The sequence below is a fragment of the Lepidochelys kempii genome, chromosome 5 (genome assembly GCF_965140265.1).
Source record: "Lepidochelys kempii isolate rLepKem1 chromosome 5, rLepKem1.hap2, whole genome shotgun sequence".
NCBI classification, from domain to species: Eukaryota; Metazoa; Chordata; order Testudines; family Cheloniidae; genus Lepidochelys; species Lepidochelys kempii.
Genome location: NC_133260.1, coordinates 84,276,484 through 84,289,274, shown reverse-complemented (window position 1 = coordinate 84,289,274; position 12,791 = coordinate 84,276,484). Strand labels below are relative to the sequence as shown.

General features: G+C 42.7%; 1 protein-coding gene across 2 annotated transcripts in view; it reads right to left on the bottom strand.

Annotated features, from left to right (window-relative positions):
* ROR2 (receptor tyrosine kinase like orphan receptor 2) overlaps window positions 1-12,791 on the bottom strand; it is a 241,100-nt gene that overhangs the window by 11,978 nt on the left and 216,331 nt on the right. For both annotated transcript variants that reach the window (XM_073344892.1, XM_073344893.1), the window contains exon 5: window positions 7,083-7,210. In XM_073344892.1, coding sequence (XP_073200993.1) covers window positions 7,083-7,210 — 128 coding nt within the window. The remainder of the gene's footprint in view (window positions 1-7,082; window positions 7,211-12,791) is intronic.

Genomic DNA, 12,791 nt, shown 5'->3' with positions numbered 1-12,791 from the left:
GTCGATTAATCGCAGTTAACTCACGCAATTAACTCAAAAATTGATCATGATTAATCGCAGTTTTAATTGTACTGTTAAACAATAGAATCCAAAATAGTTAATAAATTTCAATTGGTATGTTTTTCTGAATTTTCATGTATTTTGTATTCTGTACTGCAATTGAAATCAAAGTGTTTTTTTTTATTATAAATATTTGCACTTTAAAAATGATATACAAAAGAAATAGTATTTTTCAATTCACTTCATACAAGTACTGTAGTACAATGTCTTTGTCATGAAAGTGCAACTTACAAATGTAGATTTCTTTTTGTTATATAACTGCGCTCAAACAGTGTAAAACTTCAGAGCCTACAAGTCCACTTCAGAGTCTACAGTCCTACTTCTAGTTCAGCCAATCGCTGAGACAAACAAGTTTGTTTACATTTACAGGAGATAATGCTGCCCTCTTCTTATTTACAGTGTCACCCGTAAGTGAGAACAGGCATTCGCATGGCACCTTTGTAGCCAGTATTGCAATATATTTACATGCGAGATATGCCAGACATTTGTATGCCCCTACATGCTTCGGCCACCATTCCAGAGGACGTGCTTCCATGCTGATGACATTTGTTAAAAAAAATGTGTTAATTAAATTTGTGACTGAACTCCTTGTGGGAGAGTTGTATGCCCCCTGCTCTGTTTTACCTGCATTCTGCCATATTACAGCATGTTACATGTTACAGCAGTCTTGGATGATGACCCAGCACATCTTGTTCATTTTAAGAACACTTTCACTGTAGATTTGAGAAAATGCGAAGAAGGTACCAATGTGAGATTTCTGAAGAGAGCTACAGCACTCGACCCAAGGTTTAAGAATCTGAAGTGCTTTCCAAAATCTAAGAGCGACAAGGCGTGGAGCATGCTTTCAGATGTCTGAAAAGAGCAATGCTCCAATGTGGAAACTACAGAATCCGAACCACCAAAAAAGAAAACCAACCTTCTACTGGTGGCATCTGACTACATAATGAAAACGAACATGCATCAGTCTGCACTGCTTTGGATTGTTATCGAGCAGAACCCATCACTAGCATGGATGCATGTCCTATGGAATGGTGGCTGAAGCATGAAGGGACATATGAGTCTTTAGCACATCTGACACAAATATCTTGTGATGCAGGCAATGACAGTACTATGAGAACGCCTGTTCTCACTTTCAGGGACATTGTTAACAAGAAGTGGGCAGAATTATCTCTTGTAAATGTATACAAACTTGTTTGTCTGAGCGATTGGCTGAACAAGAAGTAGGACTGAGTGGACTAGTAGGCCCTAAAATATTACATTTTATTTTTGAATGCAGGTTTTTTTATACATAATTCTACATTTGTAAGTTCAATTTTCATGATAAAGAGATTGCACTAAGTACTTGAATTGGTGAATTGAATAATACTATTTTGTTTTTTACAATGCACATATATAAATATAAAGTGAGCACTGTACACTTTGTATTCTGTGTTGTAATTGAAAGCCATATATTTAAAAATGTAGAAAACATCCAAAAATATTTAAATAAATGGTATTCTATTATTGTTTAATAGTGCGATTAATCAAGATTAATTTTAATCGCTTGATAGCCCTACTAATTACAGACTTCGGGTATTGTTGCTCTCTGTTCATGCGAGGAGGACCAGGGAAGTGAGCGGGTGAAGGAATAAGCCTCCTAACAAGATTCCCCTAGAGAAAGTACTCAGGGGGAAGAGAAGGAGACAAACTGAAAGCTAGGAGAGCCTGACAAAGGGAGTCCTCTGATTAGAGACACCTTGCCCCTCACCACCTACCCCTTTTGGAGAAGGGGTTGAAGCTGAGATACAGTGTAAAAGTGTGGACAAACTGACATGTATTGGTGGAGGGATTAAAGCACCATAAATAAACTACAAGTTGGTGCTTACAAGCACTAAGGTCTCAGGGCAGTCTGAGTTTGCAAAAGAGGCAAAAGATATTGCACGCTGCCCTGTCACAACTCAGGGCTTGTCCAGGATTGTATCCATGAGAATGGGGAACTTAACAGAGAAGCTGGTGTAGAGATCTGGCAGTCTGGGTGACGGAGGGAACACTGCAATGGTGGTGGAGCCACAAAGAGATATGCAGAAGACTGTCCTGACTTTCCAATCCCACAAGAAAGAAAACTGTCCTGGCTTGCCTGGTAGGCTGAGCAGTGAAAGAGCCTTCAGGAATTTATAAGGGAGCAAGCTCAGGTTCAGCAGCAACTCTTGTAAAGTTTGGTGAGTCCTGCGATGGGAAACCGAGCACAGGACTCTGGAAGATGGGACCTGCAGGTGACCCTGATGTGGTTTTGCTTACTTTAGAAAAAGTGGACATAGGAGCCAGTTGGGACAGAACAATGTGGGCCCTTCAGCAGCCACCCTGTTTAACCAGGGAAGCACAGTTTGCGTATATGACTCTCAGTAGAGTCTTTGCCGTGGTTAAGGGAGCCACCCTGAACCAGGTGGGTGTGTCCACAGAAAAATACTGCCAGAAATTGAGACGCACAAGATGGATTAGGGGGTTACAGCCCTGTGCATTTGCACAGAAATTAACAGACTGGGCCACTCATTGGTTAAGGCCTGATACCCAAACTGGAGCGGGAGGCAGGAGAGATTATGGGCTCTGATTCTGGAACAGTTTCTTCAGAGTCGCCCTGACAATACCAGAGTATGGGTTAGGTGCATCAACCAGTTAATTTTACAGAGGAGTTTGCAGAGGTGGACATTCCTAGAGTAAGTCGGTGGGTTATGGAACTAGATCTGGGAAGGAGGAGGAGGACTGGGACACCTACAGCTGGAAAGGGCCCCAAGAAGATGAAGGAGGAGCCCGATGAAACTCTGGCAGGGGCTTGGGCCACAGTGTATTTCCAGTGTGGACATGACAGACATATACATGGACTGTGGGCTTTCATTGTTTTGTGGGTAGGCCGAGACCCCCAGGCAGGGAAGAAAAAAGAAAGTACAGTACCTACCATCTTAGTAATGGTAAGAAGGAGGTACCGAGATAGGGAGGAGGCGCCAAATGGATCCAGTGGACATGGCTTCATTCCTTTCGCTAATAAGGTGGGAGTTAATGAAACCACAGAGGATACTGGAGGTAGGGTCAAAACTGAATGTGTACATGGGGACATGAAATTCTGCCCCATGGCACAGGTGTCCCTGGAAGTCAAGGGGACATGAAGGTGGAAACATACAGAGGTAGTGGATGGATTGCCCCACTCCCTTGTAGTGGGCACAGAGGCCCAGGAGGGAGGAAATACAACCTGCAGAGCAAGGAAAAAAAACGTAGAGGAAATAAATGAAATTATAAGCCACGGACAGAGAAGTCCCCCCACTGACGTGGGGGTGGGGCCAAAGGGTTCGGAGTGTGGGAGGGAGCTCAGGGTTGGGGCAGAGGGTTGGGGTGTGGATCTGGGGTAGGGATGAGGGGCTCTGGGCTGGGGTAGAGGGTTGGGATGCAAGGGGAGAGGGCTGTGGCTGGGGGTGCAGGCTGCTTCAGGACTACAGTGGGGAGAGAGGACTCCCCACAGCAGCACCTGGGCTTGGGGGGAGAGGTGCCTCTCCTTGCCACGATAGCTCCGGGGCTGGGGCTGCGGAATAGGCGCCCCTCCCCTGGCAGGGCCGGGCCTGGGTTTGGGCTGCCCATCTCCTGGCTGCGGCAGGTCTGGGGGCTGAGTTGAGGCCGGGAGAAGGGTGCTGCTGGAGCTGGGCTGCTCCTCCCTCAGCCATGGCAGGTTAGGGGCTGGGCTGGGGCCTGGGGAGGTTCCCTGAGCACCTGTGCGTTGCTTAATAGGCTGCTACATGGCCGCACAGTTTACATGGAACTTAGGACCCCATCAACAACAAAGAGGACTCAGGCAGGGAGAACAGCTCAACAGGCTGCCCTCGGTATGATGACATGTGGGCAGAGACATAATTATGAGGACAACCCGCATCCACCCAATGCAATTTTTGTGGGTGGAGAATGGATGGACCCTATAATAGGACCCAAAATGAACAACATGAGGACTAGAAGGGGCAGAAGCCTGATAGATCCTCCTGTAAAGGAGGAAGAGTATGAGGGAAGAAACTCCTAAGAACATAAGAACAGCCATACTGGGTCAGACCAAAGGTCCATCTAGTCCAGTATCCTGTCTTCTGATAGTGGCCAGTGTGAGCTGCTTCACAGGGAATGAATAGAATAGGTAAACTCCCTTCTGTTGGGAAAGGGGAGGAGGTATGTGACAGAGTACTGAGGGCTAGCACTTGAGCAATCACTCTAGTCACTATTAGGACTAATTAGGTTTCCCTGGGGAAGACTTAATTGGACCGTGGTGTGTATCTGGTTATCAGGCTAGATTGGCACTAATGAGCTGATTAACAGGGAATCTGTATAAAAGGGCACAGGAAGAAGGCTCAAAGGCTCAAGGGGAAGAGAAGGAGAGAAACAGAAAGCTAGGATAACCTGACAAATGGAATCCTCTGAGTAGAGACGCCTTATGCTCCACCCCCTCCTTTTGGAGAAGGGGTTAGAAAGTTGAGCTACAGTGTAAAAGTGTGGAAACACTGATGTGTTTTGGTGGAAGGATTAAAACACTGTAAATAAAATACATGATGGAGTTTACAAGCAAGAACATCTCAGAACACTGTGTTCATGGAAGAGACGTGGGTACAGCACACCATTCCATCATCACACTTACATACCACAGTTAGTAGTTCTGCAGTTTGGTATTTGAGTTCCTTCAGAACTCTTGGGCAAATATCATCTGGTCCTGAGTACTTATTACTGTTTAATGTATTAATTTGTTCCCAAAGATCCTCTGTTGACACCTCAATCTGGGACAGTTCCTCAGATTTGTCACCTAAAAAGAATGAGCCAGAATGCGTGTGAATCAGCATGCACAAAGGAAGTTTGGAGTTCTTGAGGGCTGAGGTTGTTTAGCTGGAGAAACCCAAAGAAAGGTGAAGAAAATGGCAACTGTCAAGAAGGGTAAATTAAACAAACAAACAAAAACCACAAGACGTCAGCTGGCTTTTCTTTAAATTCCAAGAGTTGGCAACATTGTGAATAACTGAATACTTCACACCACCACAAAATGTCAGGCTACCACAGGTAAAATTTGCTCTTCAGTTCCTGAACAAGACTATTTTATTCTTCAGTGAAGTAAAAATGACTGCAAAGACCATATTGCTTACTTCACTGAAAAAACAAAACTGATTTTTTAGTGTTAAATGATACAACAATATTGCTAATCCTGAGCATCCAAAAATCATGAGTCAGATCTCCAATAATCATGAGATTGGCTTAAAATCATAAAAATAATAAATTTGGGTCTCTGTTTATTTGCCTTCTGACTTTTTGAGTCTCTAGAGGTCGTGTTTACAAGCTTTTCTCCAGAGCCATAAAGGCTGGAAAGTTTTTTTTAAATGAAAGCTGAGATTCTCAGATATCACATGACTTTAGGAGATAAGATTTTAATTAAAAATACCAAATATCAGCTGGCTTTTGTTTAAATTACAAGAGTTGGCAACACTAAAATGAATACTTCACACCACCACAAAATGTCAGACCACCATAGGTAAATTTTACTCTTCAGGCCCAGAACAAAACCCATACCTACATGACATTTTAACTGTCAGTTTTAGCTTTGGACAGTAGGTGTCCCTACTACCCATTCACAAAGAGCCACAGTCTTCACTATACAGTATATACCTCTATGCAAGTACAAATGGAGAGGTTTGGGTTTGTTTGTTTTTTTTAAAAAAGAGATTGCTTATTAGTTGAGAAACAGCTAACAAGCTCAATCCCCCAAATACAAAGATATTTACTTAAAGGCTTTCAATATACACTGAAGGGTTACATTTAAGAATCTCCACAACAACTGAGCACATTGCAAAATCTATAGCAATTAGTCCACAAGGCATTTGGTAAACATCTCTCAAAATTCAGATACTTTTAAAATACTATTTGGTCATGCCTTCTCATTACCACCTATATATGCACTAAGGCCCCAATCCTGCAGTTGCCTCTGCATGGTGGATCCCTGTTCCTGCACATGGCCACATGGAAATCAGTGGCACTCTGGGCAGGCACAGGGCTAATGCCTGCACAGATCTATTTGCAGGATCTGGGTGTAAGTGCTGTATCAAACTTTATTAATAAAGAAAACTGACATCAACTCCACAAAAAACATAATTCGAACCCCAGGCCTGCATACCAAACACACAACCCCCACAAACACCAATATTACTCAATCAGCATGCAGAAGGCCACATGTATATGGGAACAAATTTAACTTGATCAAAAAGTAGCTACATTTTCTGGAAAACCTCACTGCAGCAAACATGTTAATCCTTTTCTTAAGAGTTTAAATATACAGTGATGATGGTGAGCTAAATGGTAATAAATAGGATCATGTTTGGTTTGCTTTGCTCCTTAGAGGTGTATGGATTTATCTGACTGCTCTAGCAGAGGGGCATTAGAATCAACTGCTGCTAATATCACTGATCACTCTGGCGTGGTTCTGTGAAGAAACTGAATGTTCATCTACTGTGCCGGAAAAATAATTAAACTTTTGAACACCAAATGTTTCTGAGCATGTATCAAAATGGTGTTCACAGAAAGAATTATCAGGAGTAGAGCATGGAAAGGTCATGACTTCGTTTATATAGATCAATGTTAAATCAGAACTCTCCTGGGATTTTGCAGAAAAAGGGAGGAAGCCTAAGGACAAAGTCACCACAACAGTTTTTCATTACACTACAATGCACTTGGACTTTTAAAAATGTACTTCCATTTGAATCTATCATGTAAAACACACCAATATAAATTACAAGCTGTTAAAGAGTCAAGCCTTTGACACTTCACTTAAGATGAAAAATGTTTTTAACATGATAGCAGATTTTTGGCCTGTAAAACAATGTTTTTCAAATATAAGAGAGAGAAAGGGGATTGCTTGTTCAAACCTAACTATAAGGGTAACTTATTGATAAGTCTATGTGGTAATAAAACTAGTAATGTTGGCGCTTGAACTGAATACTGGAACAAATGATTATTGTCCCACTAGAGGCATATAATCCTACCAGTAATTCGGTTTTCAATTTCTCCTTGCATCTGGAGGGAGTCCACGTAAATGGTCCTGTTTCCAATGATTCGTGCACATGCAATTCCCCTGTAAGGCTGACAGAACCCGTCTTCATGGTAATCTTCTCTGCAAAAGACAAGGGGAGTCTATAAGTGCATCTGCAGATGTCCAGCTGTCCCCAATGAATTTTTAAGAAATATATTCTTAAAATGACTTAAATCTGAAACTCCTCAATACTCCAGGTGCTACTGCCTCCCCTATGCCTACCTTCACACCACTTTGGAAGTATTTATGGGGGCACCACTGCAAACATCTAATTCAAGAAAGAAGGTAAAACCAAGAATAATCTCTAAATCATAGGCTAATGGTAATGGGATTTGACATATGAACCTATTAAAAAGCTGTTAAACTGAAACAGTAATATAGATCATGTTACACATCCTCATGTATTTCTGGCATCTGACTGCATTGAATACAATTAGGCAAGCAGTTGGCTCTCGTCTCCCACCTCCTACAATTCTTTATTTCCTTAAGCAAATAGCAAAATAGGACTTGCCCAAGATTCATTTAAAATACGGCATAATTCTGAACCAAGAGTTGGATAAACAGAATGAAAAGTAATTAGGTGTTAACTTCTTTTCTACTCCCCTTGTTTAGATTCTTGAGACAGACACTCCTTTGCATGGGTGAATAAAGGGGAAACGGAGGGAAGCAAACCTGTCACGCTGTGGTCTCCCATAGGAGGGGCCACCTTATTATAGACTGCCATTTATTACATATTTGCCAAGTGCCTAACATAATGGAGCTCTGACCTGGTTGAAGCCGCTAAGCCAGGGGTGGGCAAACTATGGCCCACGGGCCGGATCCAGCCCCGGCACCTCAGGGCCTTGGATCCGGCCTGCGGGATTTCCCCCCCGTGGTGCCGCAGGCCCTGCGCCACTCTCAGAAGCGGCTGGCACCATGTCCGTGGGGCCCTGGAGGGGAAGGCAGAGGGCTCCGTGCGTTGCCCTTGCCTCCAGGCACCACCTGCCGCAGCTCCCATTGGCCGGGAACCGGGAACTACAGCCAATGGGAGCTTTGGGGGAGGTACCTGGAGGGGTGGCAAGGGCAGCCCGCGGAGCCCTGTGCCTCCCCCTCCCCCAGGGCTGCGCAGGGACGTGGTGCTGGCCGCTTCCCGGAGCAGCAGAGCCTGCCCTGGCCCCGGTGCGCACTGCTGCCACCTGAGAGCTGCTTTAGGTAAGCAGTGCCAGGCCGGAGCTCGCACCCCTCCTGCCCCCTGCCCCCAACCCCCGGCCCTGAGCCTCCTGCCACACCCACACCCCTCCTGCACCCCAACTCTCTGCCCTGAGCCCCTGTCGCACCCCAATCCCCTGCCCTGAGTTCCCTCCTGCACTCTGCACCCCTCCTGAATCCCAACCCCCTTCCCTGAGCCCCCTCATACACCTCACACCCCTCCTCTTCCCCAATCCCTTGCGCTGAGCCCGTTCCTGCACACCGCACCCCCTTCCCCCGCACTCCCTCCCGCACCCCAACCCCCTGCCCTGGCCCTGCATACAATTTCTCCACCCAGATGTGGCCCTCGGCCCAGAAAGTTTGCCCACCCCTGTGCTAAACCCTACCACAATATACATGTTAAACATTAATAAAGTAAGAATTCATCCACAAATGCTGAATGAAGATTAACCACCACGGAGACATTTCACTTTTCTCCAATGGGAACAAAGGACAGGTGGAATCAGAAGGACAAGTTAATTGCCACAGTGAACAGTTTTCAGCTGCACACTCATTATCGTATTAAAACCTCATTTTCTAACAATTCCTAAATACTCAGAGTCCAAAAAAATTGAAGTGTTGCACAAGCTGCACAGTTTAGTCAGCCCAGACCACACCAATAGGAAAGTCAACGATCTCCATAATGAACCGCATGAATATGAAACCTGTTTGACCTCTTTCATGAAGGCAAAGTTCAAACACTGATCATGAGGAACAAAGTCAGTTAAGAGAACTATGTGTAACCATATCTCACCCTCCTGCTCCACCTCCCTGCCAGCATAAAGCATTTGAAGGAATAAATAATCTAATTAACAAGGTTTTGGTGACAAGAGCAGTATGATCACTCAGGTTCAGTTTGTTTATTTCTGTCAGAACTTGCAAATATCGTTCAGATATGTTGTATATACACATGTTAATACAGAGTTTCTCTGTGGAATTTTATAGTCAACTACTGATTAAACTGAAATAAGGCCATTATCTTGGATGGGCACAAAAATTAACAGCAATCAGATGTCAGAGGTTCTGACAGAAGCAAGACTCTTGTTATTAAAATGCCATGTTCCAAATGAATCCTTTATATCTCTCTAATATAGCCAGGCAAAGCACTAAAATGAGTCTGGCAAGTCTGGCTGACAACTTCAAAGAAAACGGTCTCAAATGCTTATGGGTCAATATACTAAGAGATAAAGTGTAAGGTGTAGTATTAGCTGGTGTCTGCTACAGACCACCAAATCACACTAGGGAAACAGGATGATTGGCTCCTTATGCACCTACCTCTAATGTGTAAGGAAAAAAAGCTGCATGATCACAGGGGACTTCAGTTTGAGTGACACATGTTGGAAGTCTCATGTTTCCAGTGCTAAAATATTATTGGAATTTCTATATATTATACATGACATTTTCCTAATTCAAAACATGTTACAATCAACACAGAGGAATTCTATAATAGACCTAATCTTGACAGATAAAGAGGTACTGATCACAGAACTAAAAATTAATGGTAGCTTAGGTACAAGTGATCATGACTTGATGATATTTATAATGTGCAAACAGAATAAAATCCAAACCAGTAATATATACTTGGTGCTTTAGAGGGGCCAATTTCACAAAGCTGAAAACAATTCTGAGCCATATCAGCTGCAAGGAAGAATTTAATCAGAAAAATGTGGAAGATAATTGGGAATAGTTTAAGAACGTTTTACTACTTACCCAAGAAGCCACAATCCCATAATCGAGGAAGAAGGCCATACTGGTGAAAATCAATCAATCGCTCTGTGTGTGTGTACCCCAACTCTCTACCCTGAGCCCCCCTGTCGCACCCTGCAGCCCAATCCCCTGAGCTCCCTCCTGCATTCTGCACCCCTCCTGAACCCAACCTCCTTCCTTGAGCCCCCTCCCACACCCGACATCCCTCCTCTGCCCCAATCCCTTGCCCTGAGCCCATTCCTGCACACCGCACCCCCTCCCATACCCCGCACTTCCTTCCGCACTCCAACCCCCTGCCCTAGCCCTGCATACAATTTCCCCACCCAGATGTGGCCCTCGGCACACACACACACATGCACGTATACATTAGAAGAATGGGGAAGTTGAATGTAATGAATATAAATCAGAAGCTAGGAATTATAGAACATTGATCAGGGAAGCAAAGGAACACAAGAAGAACTCTATGGCCAGCAGAGTTAAGGTCAATAAAAAAGGATTTTTTAAAGTATGCAGGGAACAAAAAGAATCCTAATGAGGGTATTGGTCCATTGCTAGATGGAAATGATAGAATTATCAATAATAATGCAGAAAAGGCAGAATTGTTCAATAAATATTTCTGTTCTATACTTGGGGAAAACAGATGATATAGTCTTATCATATGAGGATAACACTTTGCATTTCACTAGTATCTCAGGAGGATGTTAAACAGCAGCTACTAAAGTTAGACATTTTAAAATCATCAGGTCCAGATAACTTGCATCCAACAGTTTTAAAAGAGCTGGCTGAGGCGCTTACTTGACTGCTAATACTGACTTTCAATAAGCCTTGGAACAATGGGAAGTTCCAGAAGACTGGAAGCAAGCTAATATGTGCCTATATTTAAAAAGAATAAAAACAGGATGACCTGGCTAATTATAGGCCTGTCAGTCTAGCACTGATCCAGAGCAAGACAATGAGGCAGCTGATATGGGGCTTGATTAATAAAGAATTAAAGGAGGTGTAATATAATTAATACCAATCAAGGTGGGTTTATGGAAAATAGATCCTGTTAAACTAGTTTATCTTTGGTTGATGAGATTACTAGTTTAGCTCAAAAAGGTAATAATGTTAATATAATATACTTAGATTTCTGTAAGACTTGATACTGCACAACTTTTTGACTAAAAAACTACAATGATATAGAAGTTAACATGGCACATTAAATGGACTAAAAGCTGGCTGACATTGAGTGGGTGTGTTTCTAGTGCAGTTCTGACAGGGACTGGTTCTTGGCGCTATGGTATTTAACATTTTTATCAATGGCTTGAAAGAAAATATAAAATCTTCACTGATAAAGTTTGCAGATGACATAAAAATTTGGGGGAGTGGTAAATAATGAAGACAGAGTGATCTGGATTGCTTAGTAAACTGGGCACAAGCAAATAATACGTGTTTTAATACATTTAAACATAAATGTATACATCTAGGAACAAAGAATGTAGGCCACACTTACAGGATGGGGATTCTGGGAAGTAGTGATTCTGAAAAAAAGATCTGGCGCGCATGCGGGATAATCAGCTGAACATGAGCTTTCACTGTGATGCTGCAGCCAAGAGAGCTAATGCAATCCTGGGATGCATAAACAGGGGAATCTTGAGCAGGAGTACAGAAGATATTTTACCTCTGATTTTGACACTGGTTTGACTGTTAAAATTACTGTGTCAGTTCAGGTGTCCACAATTCAAGAAGGATGTTGATACATTGGAGAGAATTTAGAAAAGAGCCACAAGAATGATTAAAGGATTAGAAAACATGCCTTATAGACTCAAGCAAAAATCTATTTAGCTTAACAAAGAGAAGGTTAAGGGTGATTTGATCAGTCTATAAGTACCTACACAAGGAAAATCTACATTCATAATTAGCTTTTCAGTCTAGCAGAGAAAGCTGTAACATGATCCAACGGCTGGAAGTTGAAGCTACACAAATTCAGACTGGATATAAGACATATATTTTTAATAGTGAGAGTAATTAACCATTGGAACAATTTATCAAGGGTTAAATCAAGGGATTTTCCATCACTGACAATTTTTAAATCAAAACTGGATGTTTTTCTAAAAGATCTGCTCTAGGAATTATTTTGGGGAAGTTCTCTGGCCTGTGTTATACAGGAAGTCAGAGTTGATGATCACAAAGGGCCTTTCTGGCCTTGGACTCTATGAGTAGTAGTGACTTTGAGTACTATGCTACATTTAATCCTTTTGACAAAGGTAGTCATGTTCAACAAAGCTACAGAAATGGTGGCACAGATAGCCCACTCCATGACTAATGTTCAATTAATTTCACTCAGCTGCGCATATAGTCAGCATGGGGCATAACACATGGAGCAAAAGTACAGGGGAAATTGTTGAAAGAAAATGAGAGGGGCTTCATTCTCCATTCAAGCAGAGTTCTTTGGAGTCACACGACGCTTTTGATATTTGTCCCAAACTAGATGCCAGTAACTGAATTTCTGGATGGAGCAGAAGTTAGAGTGGCTGAAAATAGGCAGAAACACAGCCTCTTCAATTTTCTGCTGCTTGAGCTGAAAAGGTTGCTCTGATCAACGGTACAAGAACAAATCTTAAATTTAACTCAGCAGCTCATGACAGCTCAGTTTGTCCCAGGCTACTGAGATCCTAAAGATGAACTGCAAAGGAAAAAAATTTTTTTGCTTTTGTCTTTTACTAATTATTTATGTATGTTTAAAGAT